General features: G+C 31.5%; 1 protein-coding gene and 1 long non-coding RNA gene across 3 annotated transcripts; one reads left to right on the plus strand and one right to left on the minus strand.

Annotated features, from left to right (window-relative positions):
* Positions 1–1,298: 1,298 nt before the first annotated feature.
* On the plus strand, positions 1,299–4,164 carry LOC114310396 (uncharacterized). The gene is made up of 2 exons (XR_003646112.2): positions 1,299–1,502; positions 3,890–4,164. It is a non-coding gene; the product is annotated as an uncharacterized LOC114310396 (long non-coding RNA).
* Positions 4,165–12,471: 8,307 nt separating this feature from the next.
* Positions 12,472–15,352, minus strand: LOC114310405 (transcription factor TRY). 2 transcript variants are annotated; one of them, XM_028256384.2, is made up of 3 exons: positions 14,959–15,352; positions 14,769–14,856; positions 12,472–13,506 (listed from the first exon to the last, which is right to left on the minus strand). In XM_028256384.2, the coding sequence occupies exons 1-3, from the start codon at positions 15,014–15,016 to the stop codon at positions 13,362–13,364; spliced, it is 291 nt and encodes a 96-aa protein (XP_028112185.1). In that variant the 5' UTR covers positions 15,017–15,352; the 3' UTR covers positions 12,472–13,361. The 2 variants fall into 2 exon arrangements, with proteins under 2 accessions (XP_028112185.1, XP_028112186.1); XM_028256385.2 differs by having other exon boundaries at positions 12,472–12,899; positions 14,959–15,197.
* Positions 15,353–26,466: the final 11,114 nt, after the last annotated feature.

Below are 26,466 nucleotides of genomic sequence, written 5' to 3' on the forward strand. Positions count from 1 at the left end.
CCCTGCACCATGCCTATTAGATGCTCCATCCACAAAGAGCTTCCATATCTCTCTGACAAATAGTTTCCAGCAAGTAGATGGGTCGGATGATGTCTTGGGGTCATGTGTGTTACTGATGTTTTCTTCCCAGTCTATGTCTGCTGCTGGGGTTTGTTCTTCACTATCTAACTGCCCCAAATTTTTACTTGTTGATGAGTCCTCGCTAGGAATAGCATGGTTTGCCCCTTCTTTCCTATCTTCAATCCTGTATGGCTTGGAATGTAGCTGGGCATCTTGTTTTAGGGGCTACGCAGCTCCTGCGACACTTTCCATTCCTATTTATGTTGTATCGGTTAAATCAACTGGGCAAACGTGATGACTTCCTAGTGTGAACTCAGCCACAAAGTCTGCCAAAACTTGGGCTTTTATTGCGGTTTTTGGTTGAAACTTGATATCGAACTGTAACGACCACATCACGTATAATGATTAGCACTTAATTAATTAAAAAGATTTGGAATTTATTGCCAATTATTCTAATTTAATCTGAGATTTATGAAAATTATGGAAATTGATTCGTATGTGATTCTATTGATGATTTATTTTGGAATTAGAAACTAAAAGCCTAAATGGCTCAAGATAGTATAAATGGTGAATTGAATTATTTTAATTTCGAGTATCGGACCATATGGGAGTTCAATTAAACATTCGATTCAGATTTATAAAATTAAGGTTTGATCAATTGGGTCTGAATTGGAATTAATTGAGTTATGAGGATTGAGAATTAAAATTATTATGAATTAGATTTATTTATGAGGCGCTCAATTTAATATGTAATTTATAAAGTGAAGATTTTGCAGTTTAATATGAAATTAAAGACCTTAATAATTTCAGGAACCAAAATTGATGATGGAAATAAGTTTAATTTGGTGTTTAGAGCCTTTTGGGAGTTTGATTAAAAATTTGATTCGCACTGATAAATTTAAATATAATTAATTGGGCTCTAATGGAAGTAAAATTAAATTAATTAAATTATGTGAGATTGTGACTAGTTGTAATTAATTTAATTATGTGCTAATTAAGATTTATTAAGACTTAAGTGTTATTAAATTAAGCTAATCTTATTCATGAATTAAATTAAGAAGGAGTTTAGAATTGTGAGTGTGTGGGTGTAGAGAGAAGCCTGTGCGGGTGTGCTGAGAATTTCAGTTATACAAGTGTGTGTATACACGTGTGATGTTGAGACAAAGGTGTGTGTGTGCGCGCGCGCGCTGGTGAGTTTAGAATCAAAGAGAACAAAAGATAAAAGAAAAAAAAGGGAAGGGGGGGGGGGGATGTTGAATAGGAATGTAATGGAAGCAAAAGGACCAAGAGAGAGAAAGAGGAGGACCGAGAGAGAGAGGTAGCTGCTGGAAATCCAACTCAAGAGTTTAGAAGAAGAAATAAGGAAGGAAAAGCTAGGAAAGGTGTGGAATTAAAGGGGAGTTCAAGAATTTATCAAAGGTTCATCAAATTCAAGATCTTAGGTAAGAAATTCAAGCTTAATCCTTATAGATTGATTACTTAACAACCAAAATCAAGAAGTAAATGGGTTTAATTTCATGGAAATAGAAAGAATTAGGAAAAGAATGAAGAAAACTTGAGATAGGTTTGATAATTAAGAAATTGATGTTGTAATTTAATATTTGAGTTTGATCTTTGTCATCCTTTATAAATTTGAAGTCTAACCTTACATGCATTGTGGGTTTCCAAGATTCCAGACTTTAATTCATGATTTAAAGGTTTATGAGCTTAAATTAAGTTTGATATGAAGAAAAGTAATAAAAACCCAAATTAGAACAATTCAAGAAATAAAATTTTGATTTGAAAATATAAAATAGTTAGTTTTGATCTTAATTTCATACATGCAAATGGCTATCTAAGAAGTTTCTAATTTTAATATTCATGATAGAAAAAAGTTTGAAGTCAATTTTATGTAAACAAAAATAAATTAGCAAAAAAATGAGTTAGGTTCATGATTATGGAAATTAACTTAGAAATTAATTATTTTGGGTTTGATTTTGAATATTTTATATGAATTTGAATCTTATTGTTACATGCATGTAATTTAGAGAAATTAAAGAATTAATTCACGAACATGGTTAAGGTTAATCAATATGGAAATAATTACATGCACAATGAAGATTTTAAGAATTAAGCCATGCAATTTCATATTTTGAAGAGAAGGAAGAATTTTATAAAAATCAAGTTTATGGAAATTTGGGGTTAATTCTAAAGTTAGACAAGGTTTTGGATTTTTTTTATTATGAAAGATAGGAATTAGTTTAATTTTAAATTTAAATCCATACATGTAATGCAATTTAAGAGTTTTTATTTAACATAAACATGTTATGGAATATATTTAATTAGTTAGTTTTGTTTGAATTACATATATGCAATGTTTGCTAAGAAAGTTGACAAGAAAATGAAGAATCAGAGTTAAGATCAAAATATGAAGTTTAATTAGAAAGTAATTATTTTGGATTTGATTTTGGATGTTGTAATTAAATCAAGCTCCATAAATTATATGCAATTTTATTGTACTTTTGATTTTGACAGGGCTTGTAGAATCATGAGTTCATGGGTTTTGATTTAAATATTGTGTTTCAAGGTTTTGAGCAAATAATTTATAAACAAATAAGTGTTTATGTTTTCTAAAGTATTTTCAAAGTTTTGATCCAGATTGGTATGGGTTTAAAAATTGAAAACGCGCTGGGAAGCTATTTTTGAAAAATTTAGAATTCTGGAATTTTACAGGCCGCTTGAGCGGACTAGCTAACGCTCGAGCACACATTGAAGGCTTCAAGTACTTTTTATAGTCTTTTACAGACCGCTCAAGCGACTAAAGGCTCGCTCGAGCGAACAACTATTCTCTGCATATTTTGAAAAGTTACATTTAGTTCATATTTTTATTCTCACCTCTTCCCAAAGCATTCTAGACATGTTTTATGGCTCAACAAGGATTAATAAACTAACAATCAACATTAATTAGTTGATTAAAGAATAAGTCATTAACTTAGTGATACTTGACGAAGAAGCCAAGTGAGGAATTGGTTTATTTAGAAAAGAATGATTTAGTAATAAAAGAGGTTTGTGAAATGAGAACCCGATTCATTTGAATAAAGAAAGAATAAGCGTAGTGGACCTTCGAATTATTTAGACAGAAAACAAGAAAGTCAAGTTTGATTAAGGGAGTAATATTGTGCTTCAATGTGTATAATGAATTGTGTAGGGTCAACTACAAGGGGCGAACCAGGCATTTGAACACTGTGAGTAATAACTTAGTAAAGTAATGTTCAAGTTAAATTATTTTCGGTATATGAAATAAGATCTGTTGAATGGAATGTCATGTTTTATACTATGAATGATTGTCCAACAATAACAAGTATTTATGACATTATGCTATGATTCAAGTATATTACAAATGACATTATGCTATGATTCAAGTATGTTACAAGTGACATTGTGCTATGATTTAAGTATGTTACAAATTCTCGGTACCGGAGGTTCCTTATGGAACTGATAAGCTATCTGTACCCGGCTGGAGGTTCCTGGGTGGAACTGACAAGTTTACAAGTTCCCAGTCCGGAGGTTCCTTTATGGAACTGACAAGTTATCCTTACCCGGCCGGAGGTTCCTCTATGGAACTGGCAAGTACGATCTAAGATGCTTTGTAAATAATCTGTTAACGCTAACGGATGAAATATGTATGATCGAACATGAATTCTGTTTTCTGTATATGAATTGAATAAGAATGCGAATATGAATCTATTCTATGTACAAGACTTCGTTTCTGTATGGACATCATTCAGTAAAATCTTTACTCTGTTATTATTCACTGGGCTCTAGCTCACTGTATTATTTATGTATGTAGGTGGTCAGACGCGTGACCAGGCTTAGAGGCATCTGCCTGGGATCTGTTTTTGTCAGCCAACTCATGTGCCTCCCGTGGAGGTTCCGGATAAGTCAAGTGGCTATGTGATTTAAAGTCAAGTTTGGTTTTCTTGTTTGATTAAACAAGTCTTGTGAATTTTGTAAATAGGGCTAAATCCCTTTTTGTCTAATCTGTATATATATATATATATATATTTATAATGACGTAAGGAGGATGTGTATATATATGTATATAAAAAGTTTCATTTTTTTTTTTTCTGTCCCATATAAGTCTGCACAGCTCAATGGATGTTGCATATTGTTATTTGCTTCCGCTAGCCCCTAATATTATGTTAATACGTCTCAGAGGCCTTCGGTAATCCCAAGATTACTGGCCGGTTACGATGCTAAACCTATAGGGACGGGTTTGGGTCGTGACACGAACTGTCCCAGCTCTACTGCCCATTTCAAGATTCGTCCAGAAAAATCCACCCTCTCAAACAAGGCCTTTAATGGGAAAGCTGTTAAGACGATTATGGTGTGGGCATGAAAATAATGCAACAACTTCCTTGAGGCCATCATCAAAGCTAAGGCCAGCTTCTCCAATGGTAGGTACCTTATTTCAGCGTCCAGCAAGGTTTTGCTAACATAAAAGATAGACAAGTGTTGGATTCCTTCCGCTCTGACCAACACTGCGCTGACTACATGCTATGAAATCGCCAAGTACAAGAAGAGCTCTTCTCCTGGTACTGGAGTTACTAATAATGGAGGAGAGGTCATGTACTCCTTCAGGCTCTCTAAGGCACAGTCACATTCTTCATCCCACTCAAATTTGGCTTTCAAGGCTTGGAAGAATGGTCGACATCTATCTAAGGATCGACTTATGAACCGGTTGAGTGCGGCTGCTAGACCAGTGAGATGTTGTACCTCTTTGACTGTGTTAGGCCTCTCAAGTTCCTAGATTGTTTGGATCTGAGAAGGATCAACTTTTATACGTCGGTTGGTTACTAAGAAGCGTAGAAATTTGCCTGATCTTACACCGAATGCACACTTGGATGCGTTCAGGTGTACCTTGTTCTTCTTCAGAATTTGGAACATTTCATCTATGTCCCTGAGATGGTCCTTCTCATCCTTGCTTTTGACCACCATATCATCTATGTAAGCCACCATTGTTAGTTCTGCCTAACAATGGTTCGAATATTTTGGTGATCATCCGTTGAAATGTTGCCCCTGCGTTCTTTAGGCCAAAGGGCATGACCTTGTAACAGTACAATCCCCTGGGTGTTGTAAATGACGTGACCTCCTGGCCTGGTTCATACATAGCGATCTGATGGTAACCTCTATACATATCAAGGAAGCTAAGTCGATTATGCCCCGCCGTTAAGTCCACCAATTAGTCTATCCGTGGTAGGGGGAAACTGTCCTTTGGGCATGCCTTGCTGACTGTTTTGTAGTCCATGCAAACACGTCACTTTCCGTTCTTTTTTGGCACTACTACAGTATTAGATATGTACCTAGGATAGTGCACTTCTTTGATGGCTCCTGCTTCAAGCAAGTTTCTCACTTCCTCGGCCACTATCTTCGCGTGGTGGAGTGCCGATCTGCGAGTGCACTGTATAACTGGTCTGGCATTTGGGTGGACATTAAGTTGGTGGCAGATGAACTTTGGGTCAATGCCAGGCATGTCATATGACGTCCAGGCGAACACTTGCAATGTTTGAGATTAGGAATTCCACAATCTCAGTTCTCTCAGTGCTGGATAAAGACGAGCCGAGCAAAAAGAACCTTTCTGGGTCTTTTTCATCTATTCTTACCTCAACCAAGTCCTCCACTGCCTTCTGCTCTGCTGCTTTGCCGATATCTGCAAACAGTTCGTTGCTCTCAGGTTCTTCTACCATCTGAACGAACCCTTTTGCGGCACGGCTGCCATTTACTGTGACAAAACACTGCTTCGACATGATTTGGTCTCCTAAGAGTTCTTTAATCACGCCGGTTTTGTTAGGGAATCGCAATACCTGATGGTAGGTTGACGCCACAGAGCGCATGGCGTGTAGCCATGCCTTTCCAAAGATTATGTTGTAGGTGGAAGACACCTTCAATACCCAGAATTCCACCTGTTTTGTCACGGTTCCTACTTTGACTAGGAGGATTATCTTGCCCACTGGCCACTCTGGCATTGAGTTGAAACCGACGAGTGGAGATGTTACAGGTGCCAAGTCTTTGTCCTCCAATTTCAGCTATTTGAAGGTCACATAGTACATTATTTCGCATGAACTTCCTTGGTCAATCAAAATCCGTTTGATGTCGAAATTCTTGACGTGCAAAGTCACCACCAGTGCGTCATTGTGAGGGCAATGTAGCCTTGCTAGATCCTTGTCTAAGAAGGATATGACATTCGTGGCTTCTGTTCTACCCTTTTTTATGGTAGGCTGTGCACTTAATACCTCTCTCAAGTGCTCAGCCTTTTTGATCATCCCCCTGAGTTCACATACTTACTAAAGTTCGACGATCCCATGTATCACGTTGATTATGCCTTGAGGTGGACCATCGACCGGCATCCCATTTGGTTTGTTGGGGTCTTACGGGGCTGGCTGTGTCCCCCCTTCTATATATTGGTCCAGGTGTCCAGCAGCTACTAACTCTTTCAAATATTGCCTCAGGGGTGTGCAGTTTTTAGTTCGGTGGCCCTTCTCATCATAGAATGTGCAACGGGACCTCTCGTTGTAGCCCCTTTGTGCTTCTCTCAACTTGGCTGGCCGCCGAATGTAGGGTTCATTACGTATCTCACTGAGAATCCGGTAGATTGATTTTTTGAACACGGTGGTGATGACAGTGCGGACCCTTAACTTCCTTTTTTCTGGGTCCTCTCTATTAGCTCGCTTGCCTCGACCATTTCTACTTGGTTGTTCTACCGTATTAACTTTTACGGTAGCCTTTTTATCTGGTACTGCTGCTGTGCCAGATTTTGCTTTAGCACGGGCGCTATCTTCTTCTACTCGGATATGTTGATGCACCCTCTCTATTAGGGCCTCCATCATGAGGGGTGGCATCATGGTAATTGAGTCCCTCAATTTATTTTCGACTGGTAGACCTTTCTTGTATTGTGTGATGGCGAGATTTGTAGGGCAATCCCCAATCTAGTTGAAAGTCTCCCAATATCGATTGTTGTAAGACCTCAACGTCTCTCTTTCGCCCATGTCAATGGAGAGTAGCTGATCAATCTCCACTGGTGTCTTGGTGTTCGTCCTGAATCTGGTTATGAACGCTTCTGCTAGTTATGCCCATGAGGCGATGCTGCCTTCAGGCAGCCTTTCGAACTAGGTTAGACCTAGGTCGCCAAGGCTGGATGGAAACAGCATACGCATTAGAGCCTCGTTCCGCCGGTATACTGCCATAACTTGGAGAAAGTGGCTTAAGTGCATGTAGGGGTCTAACTTCCCTTCATAAATAGTGAATTTGGGCTGATGGAAGCCTGAAAGTAATGGTGCGTTCTCTATCACCAGAATGAATGGCAAGCTCTGTAGCCTTGATAATACTTTATCTGCTGGTTCGTAAGCAAGGCGCGGTATTGGTATCCCTACCTCGACATTTCCATGTGTTCTTGGGGCCAATCGCTGCAGAGCTGAAACTCTATGAGGGTCACGAGCCCTGGTGTTCTCCTTCCGTCGGGCCCTCTCGTCGAGCACTGTCCGCAAGTCCGCTGACCTAGGCAACTCCGTGTGCCTAGATGTTGTTTGGTGCGTGTGCGAGGGGTAATACCTGCTTCCTTCTGTATATGACCTTTCAGTCCACGTTCTTTCAGACCTGGAGTGACGAGTCCTGGAAGTCCTTGATTGAGTGTTGCCTGTTCTAAGGCTCCTACTTTCGGCTTGCGAAAGTGTGGTATGTCTATCACGACCTTTCAAGTGGCGAGGGGGTGTGTTGCCTTTGCGCCCCTCTCCTGTTGCCAGCTCTTTTCCCTTTATCTGGCGCTTCATTGTCTCCATGTCCGCCGCCATCCTCCTTATTAACTCGTCTTGCTCCCTCACGCGATCCTCCAGAACTTGAGGATCCAGCCTTCGCCTCTGTCTCTCAGGACTTTGAGAGCGACGGGGGCTAGTGCCTCATCTCTCCCTCGTGTCCCTTCGGGAGTTTCATCACTGGAGTTCTAAATCCGCCATGGAAGAGATATAAGGTAAACCTTCGCGCCTCCCACCTCCCTCCGGGGTTTGCCCATCAATAGCAAATTGCGGTAAGTCTTCATTGTGCAACATTACTTTCAATTAGAGAGGAAAACTTGATCAACAGGTTTTGTTCTTTGTGAAATTCCCACAGACGGCGCCAATTGTACGAGCACGAAATAATTCTTCTCGTATAATCATGTTGATCAAGTGTGCGCTCCTCCAAACATCCTTGCTTTACTTCCTGAAAACACAAACGTGAGCTAGCCGGCGGGTGTGTGCCATAAACCCCTCCGATGCCTAAGTCAGCAAATAGACAATAGACAAAAGCTCTGTGTATTTAGGAGTCAAAATTGTGATACCTGTCCATAGGTTCTGTTATGAGCCTTTATAGATTTTGCCTAGCACAATCCTAGTAGAACTCTTATTCTCCAATATAGAGTCATCCCAGGAATCACACTCCTAAAGATAATGTTTATCCTTCAACACTATCCTCACTGCTTAACCAAGTGAGATGGTTTTACCACGGTAACATCACCAAACAACCGAGATACCCCTTAGCCTTTGGAGGCTCAGCTCGGTGCGTCCCCAAGCAATGCTTAGCTCGGTCATTGTTCAACTGTACCTCAGATCTGAACACTATGACCGAGCTGATTATTACCACTCCAGTCGAGGTAACGATAACTTTACTTAGACCGAGCTGACAGAAGCCAGGTCCAATTACTGAATCCTCTTCACTACGGCCTATAGATCAGTCCACTACAACATCTGGGCCTAGCTCGGCCCTAGCTGCACATAACAACTCCCTCTCAATAACCATTTATGTTCAACTTGGTTCAACCTCTGAGAGGCAAACACCATTTCACAAATTTAGGACTCACAGATTTCATAAGAATAGTTGCTTCAAAGGTTTTAACAATTTGTGGAGTGTAAGTTTGAATAAAAAACAACTTTGTTGCCAATGCATGATTTTATTTTCAAAAAATTTTAAATTCCTATCCTTCCAAATCAGCCATAAGGAAACAACAAAAAGAATTTTAGGTTGTGTTTGGTAGAGTTTTCTAAATATCATTTGAGAATAGAATTGTATTTTGAGTTTGTGAGTTTTAAAATTATGATTTGAGTGTGAAAAATTGATTTGGTGAATGAGTTTTGAAAAGAATTTTAAATTGAGTGGGAAATTTTTGATGTGACATATGATATATGATACAAAAACTTACAACTCATAACCAAACACACAACTCAAAATTATATTCAAAGCCCATAAAAAAAATTTAAAAAAAAAAATTCGAAATTTTTTTATTTCAAATATAAAAAATAATAGGTGCCAATTGTAAAAAATAAAATAAAATAAAATACACTGTTCCGGTAAATTGGCCGGATGTCCGGAAGGACGACCTGCCGGACATTCGGGGAACGACCGATTAGTCTAAATTTTCTCACCTTAGACAGAATTTTTAAAAGTGAATATGAAATTAATTTTTAAAAACTATAAACAAAAAATACACTCAAAACATAAGATATAAATATATTTAGAGAATACAACTAAACATACCCTAGTGTTTTTTCCATAGAAGCGAATGATTGTTTTCCTTTCAATATACGCTCTATGCAAGAGTTAAGAGAGATACCTCTATCACGAGGGATATATTGGGAGCCAAATCACGTTTGCCAATTTACCAGTGATTTCAATAGTACTGGTAAATATTTGTACTGCATTCATTAACTTTTGGTCTCATGAAAAGGAGGTATCATTCAATTGTCCGAGTACTTTACTGATCAGGGTTGATTTGAAAATGGAGTGGGTTTCACGTGGCGATAGTTTGGATTGAAGGTTGTTATTTACGTATGTGAAATTTATTAAGAGTTTTATTTTAATAATTTAAATTATTTATTTTATAAGATTTTTTTGTCATTCACATAAAATATTAAATTGATTTGATAATTATAATTTATTTAATATATAAGGTTTATCACAAAAAATAGATAGCTTAATTTTAAAAACATATTTGTCGTTCATTTTGATAGACAAAAATGTGATAAATTAAATAAGATACGATTATCGAATTGATTTGACTTTTCTTTTTTGTGGATAATATATATGAAAAATATTACGAAATGAACATTTTAAATTTTTAAAATAAAACCTGTGGTAAGCTTTATGGCCTAGACATAGGCCCTATTTGGTAGAGCTGTGGGAAAGTGATTATAACTTATAATCTAACAGTTTATAGCTTATAACTGTGAACATAAGTTGATTTTTGACTTATAAATTAAGTTTCTCCTCCCCCACTCAAAGAATAAATTGATTTTTGACTTACAAAAAACTATAAGTTGTATTATTAAGCTGAACCAAACACATCAAAATAACTTAAATTAAGTTAAAAGCTTAAATAAACTGAAAATAAGCCCTACCAAACAGGGCCCTAGACTTTCTCATCCAAATTTTGTACTGGTTGGAATCTAATTCCTTTGAGAATTGGCTTTTTGTTAGCGATTTTTTTTTTTTAATTTGTTATGAAACGAAAAAAGATAAAATTATGTGTTTGAGAATAACTTTTTTACTAACTTTTTAAGTTATATAGAAAAACATAAAAGCTAATGGAGTATTTTGATTTTTTACTTGAAATTCTCGTCTTACCTTTGTTTTAGTTGTATGAAAAAAAATAAATAAATAAATAAATAAATTAGTGTTAAGGTATGTTGGATTTTTTACACTAGTAGAAACTAAGGTATGCTTGGTTTCAAACATGACCTTAGTTTAAAATTTGGCTATTCACCCAAAAACAAAAAGTCATGTTTGGTTTAATTTTTAGAAATTTGTTTCAAAAATTTTTAGATTGAAAATTAATTTGGTGAAAAAAAAATTATTTTTATATAATTTTATCTTTTGAAAGACCAGAAATAATTTTTAAAAATTTAAAAATATCTTTCTGATATTTATTTTTATCAAACTAGATTTTATTTTTTCAAAATAATAATAATAATAATAATTTTTGTTTGAAAAACAAATCAAACATGCCCTAATTTTTTTAGATACATGCTAAATATATGTTGATTTTTTAACTTTTTCACTAAAAATATCTATTCCCAAATGAGGAGTCATTCTCATAGTTTTTAATGGCAAACTCTCCTTTCTCTATGTAGTTTGGTTTACCAACAAGTTTATAGACACGAAACTGCACATAAAATATAAGTGAAACAATTTACGTAAAATTATATGTTTTATGGTGAATTTCACAATCTAATATACATAATCAAAATTATTTTATGTGATTGAATTTATAGTTAATTTGTGTCCATACATAATCTTGTTATTGGTTTATATATGCATAATCCCTTACAATTTAAAAATAATATATTTTTTTTCGGTTGTTAGTCATTTTTTTTGTTGTGTGTGGATTTAAAATGCACCATCAAACTTATTAATGGCTTGAATGGAAAAATTAAAATATCCTTACACATAAATAGTCTTGTTGTATAAATCGTGAGTATTTTAGTTATTTTTTGAGAGGTAAAATTACTTTAACCTTCTTGTGATTTACTTTATATGCAACTATTCCTTAATATTTGAAAATTAGTACATAACTCTTTAATGTCTTACCATATGTTTCGCACTTGCGATTAATTTTAACAGCATATTTGGCAATGTATTTTAGTCTACAAATTATATGAGGTTATGTATTTATTTTCAAAAGACAAGACAATAAATTGCACATGAGGTAGAGTGGAGTTTGCACTTGTTTGTAAGAGCAGTAGATCTACTTATCCAAAATTCCTATCAAAAATCTTATCCCAAATTAAAAAGTATGGTCAAAATTTAATTAGTGTATTATAAGATTTATGCATAAAATAAATTTTAGTCACAAAATAATATCTTAGTAAAGTACTTCATATGTAGTATTATTGTTTTAAAAGCAATTAATCTAGTTGTCAAGATAGATTGGAGTAATTATTTTTTTTGATTGGATTGGATTGGAGAAGCGTAGTGGGGTGCACTGTTGTTCTTCTCAGATTATCACTTCGATAATTTGAAATATTCATCTTATAAGGTTTGCAAAAGTAAATCATCCACAAAAAGTTAGATGATTAGATATCAACAGTTATTTAATTAGATCTCATTCTTCTTAAAAAAATTAAATGATTTATTTTCAAAATCATATTTATTGTTCGAAATTCAAGATTATGGGTCAAAATTAAGTCAATTAAAAATATGAGGACTAAAATAACATATGATACAAAATACAAGCACAACCTATATAATTTATCCAATTTACAATTTTTTTATTGACATAATATTTCAATCTAGTGCCTTCCACTTCATATACCAAAATTTCATTATTGTATGAGTTTTAAAAAAATGTCTCTAAATTTTGTATATGAGAGAGAGAGAGAGAGAGAGAGAGGGAGAGAGAGAGAGAGATTGCAACAAAATGAATAAGCCCATCTAGTTCACTTTAACAAACACTTGTTCTAATTCTAATAACAAATTAGAAGAGGAAAAAGAGAAAGAAAAAGAGGAATTTACAAATCAGTGGTACTATTTTGAAATAATTATAAAGGCATGAAAAAGTTTATAACTTTAATTATTAAAGTTGTGGGGAGCCGAATAATTGTAGGCCAGGCCAAACAACGCCAAAGCCCATTTAAAGTGCGCCTAAAAGGCCAAGCTAGCCCACCGCACTGCGTATTTGCCGAATAAATATCCGATTGAGCATAAAAGCGTCAAGAGCACCGAATAAGGGGTACTTGTGCCAAATTTAAGAGCCGAATACCTCAGGAAAGTTGGCATGGACCCATGTTGTGGGATTAGAATGTCCCTTTTGAGGAAATACATCAAGGGAATGGGCACTGTCAAGATAATGATGGAAGGTTAGGCTGCATGGAGTAAAAATCGAGAAGAGTGACTCTATAAAAGGAGATGAGAGGCTGAAGAAGAAGGTAGGTGCTAAAAAACTTAAACCCCAAGAAACCTAAAAAGACCAACCTTTCTACAAGAGCTAATTTATTCGTCGAAGTGCTAATTCCAACACCACGGGAGTTTAATTTCTATTTCAGGTGACTGCTGAAAGATCAAAGACTTGTTTGGACCGAATGAGGGTTCCATTCCTACCTCCACACAAAAGTGTATAAAGTTTATCATGAATCTATAATTATTTTTCAAAATTAACACTGATTTGTTTTTCCAAAATAAATAGAGAGAGAGAGAGAGAGAGAGAGAGAGAGAGAGAGAGAGAGAGAGAGAGAGAGAGAGAGAGAGAGAGAGAGAGAGAGAGAGAGAGAGAGTTTGTGAAATACATTTGGGAAAAGCTTTTAAGAAGATATATTTAGAGACTTCTTGTTCTTTAAAAGTAACTCTTTTCGTCTGTGGGCAAAGCCTTCACTATGTCTCATTACCCAAAACCTTTCTATTTCTTCTGCTTTCCTCCCCGGAATTCTGCCAGCTATCAATCCCCACCTGTCATATATTGTATCATCTTACAATAAATTAAGATGATTTTAAAAAATTATATATTATTTGTTACGCATATTTTTTTTCTCTAAAATATACAATTATTTTAAAATTCTTATTATTATTATTTATTTATTATTTATTATTTTAGTTTACTTTATTTTATTTTTTGTGTTGGATCATGGAAGTAGTTCGAATCATGTGACCATTCTAACCTATAAATCCTAAAATATTTATTTTATGTTAAATGCATTTTACAATTTATATACGATATTTGGTATGATGTATGACAAATATATATATGGTATTTAAATAGTTGAATCTTCTTTAGCATTGTTAAGAAAAATAACTGAACATATCTTTATGATAGTTGATATTGTTAAAAAGATTCATTACTTAAACATATTGTTTAAAAAGTTCATAAGAAGAAAAAGGGCACCTTTCCTTTTGTTTATGTACTTTGTTCCCAAGTATCTACTATTATGTTAAAACCACCCAAGAGCATAAATTTGATAATCAAATGACACTTTTAATTGCATGATCCGAGCAAACAGGAAAGATTGACAAGAGTTAAATCTAAGATAATCATGTAGAGAGTAAACCAACCAGCCGAACCAACTAAGCTACCCTTCGGAAATATCCTAATGCCTTTAAAAAATTGTATCTTTTATTGCATTTATGTTCAGACTTTTTATGTTTTAGATATGTACATTATAGTCTCGTTTGAGAATATATTATTTTAGTAATTTTTTCGCTTTGAACGAAAAAATGTGCAATAAAGAGATTAATATGATAACTTATAATAATTTTTTTACTTTTTTGCTAAAATATATAATTGACAAACGAAACCTAAGTATTCGTTTATACCTTTATTTCTAGGAGTTTTACCTTATGCCATGTTATTATTATTAGATTTTGTTAATATATACTCTCTTATGACACAATTTAAAATAATTTACATATTTTTTTTATTATATGTACTTTCATACGGAATATGTAATCTTTTTAAAATTTTTAACATGTAACGTGAAATGTGTAATCTTTTTTAATTTTTTAACATGTAATCTAAATATACAGGTGAACAAAACCTATTAATTATTTCTCGTTATTAAAAAGAAATAATAATCATTTTAAAAAAAATTACTATTTCATATTCCACTCTTAAATATATATATATATATAGAAAAATTCATATTCCAAATTGACAACTATGATCCAAACCAACCATAGGATATGATTATTTCCAAGAATTAGATAAGTTCCTTTACCTTTCTCCAACAAGCTTGTACATTCTACATATCAGATCTTCTTCTTGTTCAGTCATGTTTATGAATTCCCACTCAATGCTGCTCACCTCTGCCAACACAATCAGAGAGAAATGAGACATACCCATTAGAGAATGAACAAAAGAGAAAATAACCCTGAAAAGAAAGTGAGAGAAAATGAAGGAAAACTCACCTTCAGAGCCACAACAGTGGTGGGATGTCTTGAGTTGCTTCCTTCTGCGTTTGTCCATGGTGAGAGAGTTAGTAGGAAATGGAAGATAAGAGAGAATTGAGAGAGAGAGAACAAGAAAATAGCCAAGAAAATTTTGTCGGTGAGAATGAGAAAGATTGTCATTTAATACCTCCCCACAAAATCTAATAATAATAATAAATATGAATGTATTTAAATTTGTGTCATAACACACATAGGGAGAAGAGCTTGAAAGAATGAAATGGAAACAAAAGGATTGGAACGGCTGGTCCTACCAAACAAACAAAATATAGGTATGGGGTTGACTTGTAGTTGTTCATCATGTTTTTGAAGAGATTTGATAATTTAATGGGTCAAAGAGCTAACCTCCCATCCTACGAACATGTAAATTAATGTTAGCCTTTCCATATCATCCACTTCCCAATTTAGGGATGAAAATACACTTTGACCCTTTTACTTAGAGGGGATATGTGTACAATGGGTAGGTGCAAATTTGTCTTTTTAGGTAGTGTCAATTTTATATTTCTTTAGTCCCAGACAAAAAAATTGAAAAATATATTGAATGATTGAAATTAATTTTATGAATAGATTCACTTAAAAACGCTTTATGTATTATTCAAGCATCCAACAATGATGGGTCTATTGTGTCACCATTTGTTCATATCATAGAAGAAGTGCAATCAGGGTGTGGCCAATTTCTAAAGGTAGTGGTCTCTCATATTCTAAAGGTTGGTAAGCTTGCACGCTGTTTAGCTAGGGAGGAGCTGTGGATGTTGCTCTTCAAGGTGTTTTGGCTTGGAGAAGTCTCAGTCTCTCTCATTTCGATTGTATCTTCTGAGTTTGTTGGTTGAGTTTTGGGCTGACGCCCCCATTTAAAAATAAAAAATAAAATGGTTCGGTTTGGAAAGTTAACTATGTTAGTAGGCTCTTTTAGTAGTTAATTATTTTAGTTTGACTAAAATAATTGTGTTTAAGAAGAGGATTGGATTTTTTTAGAGTTGGATATGATTTTTATGAGAAAAAAAGTGAAATAATTATGAATTTAATGTAACATTTTATCTTATTAATTATTTTAACTTATTTTATTTTTTATTATTATTTTAGCCTAAAAAGCCAAAAAAATTCTCTTCCCAACCTTTTGTGTGTGTGTGTGGGGCGGGGGCGGCAATAGACTTTTTGTGTCAACATTACTCAATCAATTAATTTGCACTATAATACAGTGATTGAACGAGTCATACAGTGAATTATAAATACTAATATCCAAGATTTGACTCTCCTTAGTCATATTTTTTTTTTTAATTTGATACGTATACATAATTTGCAAATAATTACATACATCTTATGAGTAGTCTCAGCTTTCAAAAATTTTAAGTCATGACTAGAGGTGATGTACATCCACCATTATCAAAAATAATAATAATAATAATTTTTAAAAAATAAAAATAAAATATTTCTGTAAAATCTAGTGCTATTTTATGACGTGGCACACTGTCCCAACTGGACATGGGGATAGCATCAACAAGAATAAGAGGTTAGAACTAGGGGAGGCCAAATCATTATAATATAATCTTTATTATAATAATTATTATATTACCATCAAAAGTAGAGTGCTAACCTTTACTTAAATGTACTTATTAGCATTTGCACTATTCAATCAGTTAAATCCAGTTCAGATAGTTGAGTGTAACATGACAAAGTATGGTTATTTTTTTACCTTGTTTTGGTAGCCAATATGTCATTATGATAAGGGGATTACAAATCCAGAAGGACATGGACAACTATGTGAGTGATAATGATGCCTTTTTTCAACCTTAAGAGCTCAGACCCTAATATTCAAAATGGAATATGAGCGAGGGAGATAGTAAGTGTGAAACTTCAGGACATGCTCAATACTTGGATATGCAACAATATAATATATTTTTGTTATGGGTAATGTTAAGAACAGTCTTTAGGGTAATGTTGTTAGTATTGAAAAATATATAAAAAGATGTATAAAATTTATAAAAAAAATATGTTGGGATTATAAATATTTTGTCATTTTGTGTTTCTTGAAGACGATTTTTATTATAAAGAGAAACTTCCTAAGATAGGTCCGTCAAAATTCTCTAAAAATGTCATTGACATATCATTTGGGATAAATTTTTTATTTGCAAATCATTTTTCATTTATAATTGATAATTGATAGGAATTACTTAAGTTTAAAAGACACAAGTAAGAATTAAACTTAAAACATTTGAATTTATAGCTATCTTCAAACTCGTACTTACTGTGAATTGACAGAGGCAAAATTAAAAATTTATTTTACGATGGGCTAAAGAAAATTTCAATAAAACAAATTACACACAAAAACATAACTAGTAAATGAAAACAAGCATTAGTGTGTACACTAAATTATGAATATGACAAGAAAAAATTCATTAAAAAAGTGGTTTTATACATTCGTATTAGTGTACATTAATGATAAAATGTCTTTGAATATTCAGCAAAACTCAATTTAAAATGATAACCAACACCTTTTTTTTTTTTTAAACAAACAACCCCTTATCCACAATAATAAGATGAATGTAAAGTCTATGTCCCAAAATTTCCTTTTAAAATATAAATATAATAAATTTCCTATATCACGACATGGAAATTTTATATACATAGAAAATATATACATAAAAAATATAAAACAAATTATAAATACACTCCTTAAAGTTTGCATAATATATAGATTATTCTTTGTGATTCTGAAAATTATAAATAACCATTGCTAGAATTTGTCATTGAACGAAGTTGACCAAAAAAAAAATAAAAAAATTCTTATGATCCTACAATACAACAATGAAATTACTAAAAATGTTAATTGAAATATATTACTGACATCTTTAAAAATTATTAATAAACTTAATAGTTAATTAATATAAGGGTTATTTATTATGCGATTAGAAATTTTAAGGGATGAAATGTAATTTTTAAAATCATAGAAGATAATTAATATTTAAAAAAAATTAAAATACATTTATAATTTATCCAAAAATATAATATAATAAGTGTAGCAGCATGCCTTTAATGTCAATATATTTTCAACTGTGAATATTATTATTGTGGTTGTTGTATGTTATTATTGTGGTTGTTGAAATCTTGAAAAGTGGTTGGGTAAGTAACATCTTGGGCAGGGCTTGATCCAATAGCATAGTCACTATAGCATATCATAATTTAATGTAATTAATATCTCAAAGTAATTTTAATTCTATAGATCTGAGATATCAACCATTACAGTCATAATGCTTTCTAGAAGTCAACATGACAAGTACTCTATTTGCTTTTATTTTTTTGGAAAACATACAAATTTGTTTGATAAAATGTATCCAAAAATACTTTTAAGAAATTTTTCTAAAATCAACCCACATTTTTGTAAAAACCAAAAAATGTTTTCAGGTTTTCAAAAAAAAAAAAAATTGCACAAAAATAAAAAAGAATGGGTGTTTTCCAAATTTTCATTATGTTTTTTTTGAAAAACATGAAAATCAAAATGAAAATGAAGATAATGAAAAATTTATCAACACATTCATATGTCCCTTAAACTAAGAATGACTCTAGGGAAACTATTTCCGGATAAAATTTCTAGAAACTATTTCCGGATAAAATTTCTAAAAACAACTTACTTTTCAAGAAATACTAAAATATTATTTTTAAAAATCTCATAAAAAATGAAAACGATACGCAAACACAAATTTTTTTCGAATTTTTTGTTTTATTTTTAAAAACACAACTAATTCCCCTTCCAAGCTTCAAAGTTAGGACAAAAGTTGTATGGCCACCGTAAATTTTCTAAAAAATACTAAATGAGAAACCACACTTGGTAGGGTAAGCATCAAAATTAAATTTTATAACGTCCTTGATAAGAATATAACTGTACTTTTCAAGAATGTTTCCATTTGCTTTGCTACAAGTATATAAAGACAATTTGTTGAGATTATTATGGATAAGTAAAATGGCTTTCAATGGTTGGTGAAACATTTAAGTTCAAAAAGAGACATACCTTGTACCTATAATTTAATAACAATGCTAAGTACTCAAAAAAATATTTTTTAAAAAAATAGTGAATGATTGAGATACATTTTAAATATGAATCTCACTATACATAATTAAATTTAAACCGCACATCAACATTTTGATTAAAGTTCTAAACAATTTTTTGATTTTTAATACATAGCTTTTTTGATAATTTTAGGATATTAATAAATCCGTAGTCAAACTTGGGTGACTCCACAGGTGGTAGAGGCTGTGAAAACATCAAATTTAGAGATTATTATTATTTTATTTTATTTTATTTTGGCTAGTGCAAATTTGGATATTACTAACTATCAAATTTTGAATATTTGATGTGTTATTAAAGGGGCCATTATTTTAAAACTCGATTTCATAATTTTAAGATTGTGAGTTTATATTTGAGGATAATCATTTTGTACAAATAATATCAAAAGTTCAATATATATATATCTAATCCACACCTCCCAAACGTCCATCCAGTGGGTTAAGTGCCTTTTTTTTTTTTTTTTTATTATCTATTTATCTGATGTGTTATCAATACAATGCTTTAATGGGTTTCTTCAAACATACATGAGTGACACATCTGATAATACCTACAATTTACGCCTCATTTCGCAAGTAATCTTTTTAGTCAAAAAATTAATAAGTTACTAAAAAATCAATAATTTATATTAAAAAGTCAAAGATTTTTTTTTTTCTATTTTTTGCACATCTTTTCGTAAAAAATCAAAAAGTCATCCCTAATATACTAGTTTTTTTACATCATATTTTAGTCAAAAAGTCAAAAAATTACTAAAAAAGTATGTTCCCAAACGAAGCCCAAGTACTCAAATTTGATCAACCTAACATTTCTGTTTTATCATTAATTATAGTTGTATAAGCTACTATGTACACCGAATCAAGGGGCTCTAACCTAGTTTAGTAATCTTTTGGTCAGTCTCTTTGAAAGGAGTCCCTTTTAAAGGAGAGATAGTGGTTCCACTATTAAAAGTAGAATATAAAGGTAAGATTTCTTACAAGGTGTATGGGTGTTAGTTTCAACTCTTATGATATGTTAACAATTAATCAACGGTTTTCGGCGATCTAAACGAAAAAAAAAAAAAACAAAAAAACAAAGGTTACTAGTACACCCCTGAAGATGCATATGATGTGTCCTTTCGTAATTATACTACAAAAATGTGTCACGAATTACAAAATGACACAATATTTCTGACCAAAGAAGTATGATTCTTTCTGTTCATCATAAAAAACATAGTAACAAAAATCATAATATTTGTAACATGACTACAAGAAGCAGTAACTAAAGGCTTTATTACAATGCACCACCCATCGCAATTTCACCACACCTTTATAATTTCTTACAGTAAAGGATGTGCATAGAAACAATTTTTTTTTTTTTTTTTTTTTTTAAAGAATGAGAAAATGTGAATGAAATATAAGTTTTTTTTTTCTTCTTCTTCTTTTTCCTTTTCAAATTCTATCCAAGAAATATTACGAAAACACATGTATTTTATTTTTATTTTAGGCTTTTAGCTAAGACAATTTGATTTTGTTGTTACTAGAGAAAAATAATAAAAGTATAAAATCCATTTTGGCACCTTTGAGCTTCTAAGCCCTTAAAAAAACAATTCAGTAGCTTTTAAAATTTTCTAAAAATTAAGTTTTTTATTTTTTGTTTTTAATAAATATTTTTAAAAATTAATAAATACACAAAAATATGAAAAATGTACTGAATTTTTTTTTTTTTTATATTTTGGTATTTAGTGATTTTTTTTAAAACAAAAATTCACAAATATTATAGTTTTTAAGTGTATTTATGTTAGATGTGTCTAAAAATTAAAAAAATTACTTAAAATATCAAAAAAATTCTGTGAAAACAAATATATATATATATATATATATATAAAGTAAAAAGTGAAATTTTCTGAAAACTAAAATCAAGCAAAGTGATTAATTGTTTTTTTTTTTTTTTTTTGAGGGGGGGTTTGTCAAAGACATCGATGTATGTGTTTGGTTTATGTTTTGAGATAATTTTTTTTTTTTTTTTAAATTTGGGGTGAGAGTTTAGAAATTTTTTTGGTTTGTTTGGTTATATATTTTGAAAATAGTTTTGAAGTTTGAGAGTTTGGGACAATTTTATATTTTGTTGTAGTTGAATAAATGTATGTGAGAAAAAAAGTGATTGAGAATGAGAGAGGAGAGACAAAAAGTGATTAATTGATGTGTAGGACAGAAAAAATGATTTTGAAAAAAAAATCAAAAAATTTGAATCAAACAAAATTTTGAAATTTTTTCTCAAAAATTGTATCTTGATATACAAACCAAACAAGCCCAATAGGGATAAGCTCTTCTTCATATTTCTCCTTACTCTTTTTATGGGTTTTAATTAGAACCCCCACTAATAATTCGAACCGTCTATCTCGTAGACCCCTCAATAAAGGTCATTCATAAAAAAAATTAGCATGATTGGACAACTATATACATGGGACAAATCACATTTTATTTTATAAAATAGATGATTTAAATTTAATTATATTTATTATTCATTTTATAAAACAAAATGCAATTGATTTTTGTATTTATAATTTTCTAATGAAACTAATAATTTGTATAAATGACCTTCATTGTGAGGTCTGCAAGATAGACGGTTCGAATTTGCAGTATGGATCCAAATTAAAATCCTAAAAAAAAATATGGAGAAATGAAATATGCAGCGGAGTTTATCTAATTTTAACATCTACATATCTCTTTTGGGAATTTAAGGCCTTGCTTGGTTTGACTTTGGTAGATAAGTTTTCAAAAAATATTTTGGGAAGAAAGTTTATAGTTTGTTTGGTTGTATATTTTGAAAATAATTTTAGAGTTTGAGAGTTTGGGATGATTTGATATTTTGTTATAATTGAGTAGATGCATGTGAGAGAAAAAGTGATTGACGGAGAGAGGAGAGAGAAAAAGTAATTAATTGACGTGTAGGAGAGAGAAAGTGATTTTGAAAATTTTTTGAGAAAAATTACAAATCAAACAAAATTTTCAAAAATTTTCTCCAAATTTTCTTTCCCAAATACAAACCAAACAAGGCCTAAATCTCTAGCCCCTACGCTAAGGGAAGGGCTCAAACTTGCATGGATCTGGGGTGCATAGCACAGTAGGCACTACTGTTCCGTTTTATGGACTTATTTCGGGATCCGATTTAATAATTCGAATCGTTTACATTTTAGAGTACATTAAGTAAAATATATCTATAAAAATTAAATTAATTGGATATCGTTAACCCTTTCATCCACACACATTTGTATTTATTTTAATTCTTTAAATCATAATGTCATTTATTTTTATAGATACAAATGTGAATAGATGAAAGAGTTAACGATATCTGATTAACTTGATTTTTTATAAATATATTTTACTTAATATATTATAAAATGTAAACTGTTCGGATCATTAAATCAAATCCCAATTGAACATATAAGACAGCTCAGCAGCTGTGCTGGGTGCACAGCAGGCACCCAGATCCCAACTTGCATTGAGCTATGATCTCAAACGAGACAATCTCTCAAACTCACTCACCATTATGAGCACTTCATAAATTGAAATCAAGCCATATGTCCTAGGCAATACAACAAATCCTGTATATAGCCATAGACAGTGCCAATCAAAACCTAAACAACCACCAAACATGTAGGCTTAATGTAGACTTGTGGATCACATGCATGTCCTATTTTTAAAAATAAGCTAAATTATACTGATAATTTTTAAAATTTTAAAATATATATATATAAATAATATATTTATTATTTTGATATATATATTAAACTCTTCTAAGTTTTTAATTTACATAATACATGGGTCTCTTTTCGTCCATAATTTGTTATTTATATGAATGAAAACATAATGTTATCATTTCTTTTACGCTAAAATATATATATATATAGTTTTTTTTGTTTATTTTTATATTTTTACTGTATTTATAATAGTTTCAGTTCATTTAATTTTATTAAAAGGGAAGTTAGTGTGTATTATACTCCATCTGTCCTAAAATATTAGTCTCTTATTCCATTTTTCATTATCTCAAAATATTAGTCCCTCTTCAAAAATCAAGTACAAAAATAATATAAATTTCCTATTTTGCCCTTCTTTTAAATTAATAAATAATATAAAAAGTACAATTATGACATTGAGATTCTCAAAAAATGTACTATCAAAAAGATAATTTTGAAAAATCAACTTTTTTAAAGTGCAATAATTATACTATCAAAAAAAGTTAGATTTCCCAAAAATGACCATTATTTTGGGATAGAGGAAGTATTAAAATTATGAAATTAATATTTTTTTTCAAATTTTAAAAAAGAATAGTCATTACAAAAAATTAAGGTTTTAGAGACCAAAATTTAGAGACAAAATTATTTTTTAGAGACTAAAATAATTTTGTTGCGAAAAGTGTCGTTATTATATTTTTAACAACAAAAATTGAACATTAGTGATGAATTATTATCCTTTTGGAACCAAATTTTTTGTCTCAAAAAATAAACTATTTTGAGTCCAAATTATTTTGTCCTTAAAAGTCTATTTATTAGTGACACTTTCAAAATTTTGTTGCTAAAAGTCTTGTTTTTGACTTTTCGGGACAACTTTTTAACGACTATCCTCATGACGATAGAAATTAGTTTCTAAATGTCTTTTGAAACAAAAAATTTCACTTTTTTAGAGATCAAAACATTTAGTCTCTAAAACTCTTTTATGTTATAGTGAGTATATTTTATCTTAGAAAATAAATCTAAAATTAAAGTTTAAAAACAAAACCAAACTAAACTAATTAAAATATGGGATTGGCTTCCCTCCCGTCCATGATTTGGACTGGAGGATACTGTTGGATTCATGGAGACCCACCACAGATCCCTTTTTGATAATTCAAACTGTTAATGTATAGAATTTGTCGAGTACTATATACCTGTAAAAAATTAAGTTGATCGGATATCGATAATTATGTGATCAAATCAGTTTTGTATGAAAAAAATGAAAATAAATGGCTTATAAAAATCTGATTTAATCACATAGCTATCAATATTAAATCAATGTGATTATTTACAGCCATATAGTACTCAATAAATTCTACATATTGAATGGTTTGAATTATCGAAATGGGATTCGTGATGAACTCTCACAAACTTACCAGTACCCTCCAATTCGTGTGATCGGACTAGAGGGAAGTCATTCCCTTAAAAGTATATATATTGGGATCCAAGGATAGCTTGATATATTTCCAAATCTGATCACCACCATCATTACAAATCCAATTAAGAGGTTGTTTGGGATGAATTATGTAAGTGTACTTTTTGACTTTTTAGATAAAAAAAATAGAAAAAAAAATGATTATTTGGAATAACTTTTTGATCTTTTACAAAAAAATGTGTATTAAAATATTGTATAAAATATCAAAATTACTGTATTACCCCTATGCTCTATGCTACTGACAATGATGGTTGAATAGTGCCGTACAAATTGCTTTGAAATGAGATGGTGTCTTCAGATATATATAAGATGAGGCTTCCCTCTAGTCCTTTATTAGACTGGAGAGTACTGTTGACTCCGTAAGGGCCCAACACGGGTCTCGTTTCGATAATTTGAACCGTTTAATATGTAGAAATCGTTGAGTACTATATGTCTCCAATAAATGCTTTGATCGGATATCGATAATCAGTTTTGTATGAAAAAAATGGACGGTAAAAAATAAACAGTTGATAAAAATCTGATTTGATCACATAGTTATCGATATCCGATCAACGTGATATTTTATAGACATGTAGTACTTGACGAGTTATATATATTGAACGGTTCAGATTATCGAAATGAGATCTGTGGTGAGCCTTTACAAGAACAACAGTACCCTCCAGTTCAATGAATATATATATATATATATATAATTTTTTCATAAGATATACGAAAAGTATCTCACGAGCCCACACAGGAACTTGTATTGGAGGGAATAATTTTGGCTTGTACTTTTTTTTTTTACTTTTTTTTTTATGAATAGTGATAACTTTTTTTTAGTGACTTTAAAATTTTTGTCGCCTAGGTGTTTTGGGAAGTAAGTAAAAAGCTGACTTTTAACTTTTTACCAAACTTTTTGACTTTTTGGGAAGTGATTTGAGAAATTGATAAAAAGTTAACTTTTTTGATTTTTGATTTAATATTTTTTAAAAGTGTCACATCACTCCAAAATGACTAAAATATCCGTAATTTTTGATTTTTGAGTTAATTAATTAAAATATTCCAAAGAGTAGTTTGGGAATTTGAGTGTTGCTTTTTTGGTCTTCCCAAATGGGATTTCAACGTTTTGAAATGGTTTGACGTTTTTGAACTGCACACAAAACGCAACTTTATGTGTGTATGTGTGTGTTGCCAAAACGGCACTAAAGGTGCCTCATTATTTTTTGAATGAATGTGTACTACACATTCATTGAGACGTCAATGTTGCCCCTTACATTCATTGAGACGTCAATGTTTAGATAACGCACTGTAATGTAATTCTATTACAAAAGTTATAGAGTAGGTTTGGAATTCACTGTTATTTCGGTACGAGTTCTTCTTTTTGGATTAAGTTTTGTTTGGTACATATTAAAAAAGTTAAAAAAATGATTATCTTATTTAAATTATATCATCTTATTTAAGTCATATCATCTCTTTACTATGTCACTTCAAATCCAACTCATATTTTATAAAAAGTTAAAAAATACACTTATTTAAAACATCCCAAATAATCCTTAAATTTAACTATTAATCTGTTATCCAAGGCCAGAACCTGCAGAAGTCATGAGGCCTCATGAAGCTTCTTTTTTCGGTTCAAAGAAAAAAAAAATCAAAAAAATAAAAAAATAAAAAAACTCTTCCTAGCATTTGTGGTGTTCCAATTTGAAATTGATTAGCTAAGGCAATAAACCCCGTCACTTTTGTAAAATAACAAAACAAATGTCATATTTTGAAGGGAAAGAATTTCAAAAAAGTGGTGAGTAAGAAAATTATTTATACATTCATTATTTTATAATTATTTTTTCTACTCTTCAGTTTTTTAATATTCTCTCTATTTTGAATATTCTAAAATCACCAAATAATTTTTTTTTCATGAGAGAGCTTATGTGATGATTTTAGAGTATTCCGATACCATTTATTACTTGGCCTCGTTTGGGAACAGGCTAATTTAGTAACTTTTTAGCTATTTGGCTAAAAAGGTAGATAAAAAAAACTTGTATGTTTGGGATGACTTTTTGACTAATTACTAAAAGATGTGCAAAAAGTAGAGAGAAAAGAGAATCTTTGACTTTTTGGTATGGGTTGTTGACTTTTTGACTAATTTAGTAACTTTTTGACTAATTGGCTAAAATAGCCTCTTGCCGAGACCTTAATACTTGTCAAATTATCTTCTAAAAATCTAATAAAAAAAATACTATGGGTTGG

This window comes from Camellia sinensis, chromosome 5, assembly GCF_055761805.1.
Source record: "Camellia sinensis isolate YWXY chromosome 5, ASM5576180v1, whole genome shotgun sequence".
Taxonomy (NCBI): domain Eukaryota; kingdom Viridiplantae; phylum Streptophyta; class Magnoliopsida; order Ericales; family Theaceae; genus Camellia; species Camellia sinensis.

Excerpts from the sequence above, each read along its gene's own strand:
- LOC114310405 (XM_028256384.2), bottom strand. The coding sequence starts at position 15,016 with ATGGACAAACGCAGAAGGAAGCAACTCAAGACATCCCACCACTGTTGT. Across the intron at positions 14,857-14,958 it reads CCACTGTTGTGGCTCTGAAG|AGGTGAGCAGCATTGAGTGG; the intron begins GTGAGTTTTCCT and ends TTGTGTTGGCAG. Across the intron at positions 13,507-14,768 it reads TACAAGCTTGTTGGAGAAAG|GTGGGGATTGATAGCTGGCA; the intron begins GTAAAGGAACTT and ends AATATATGACAG.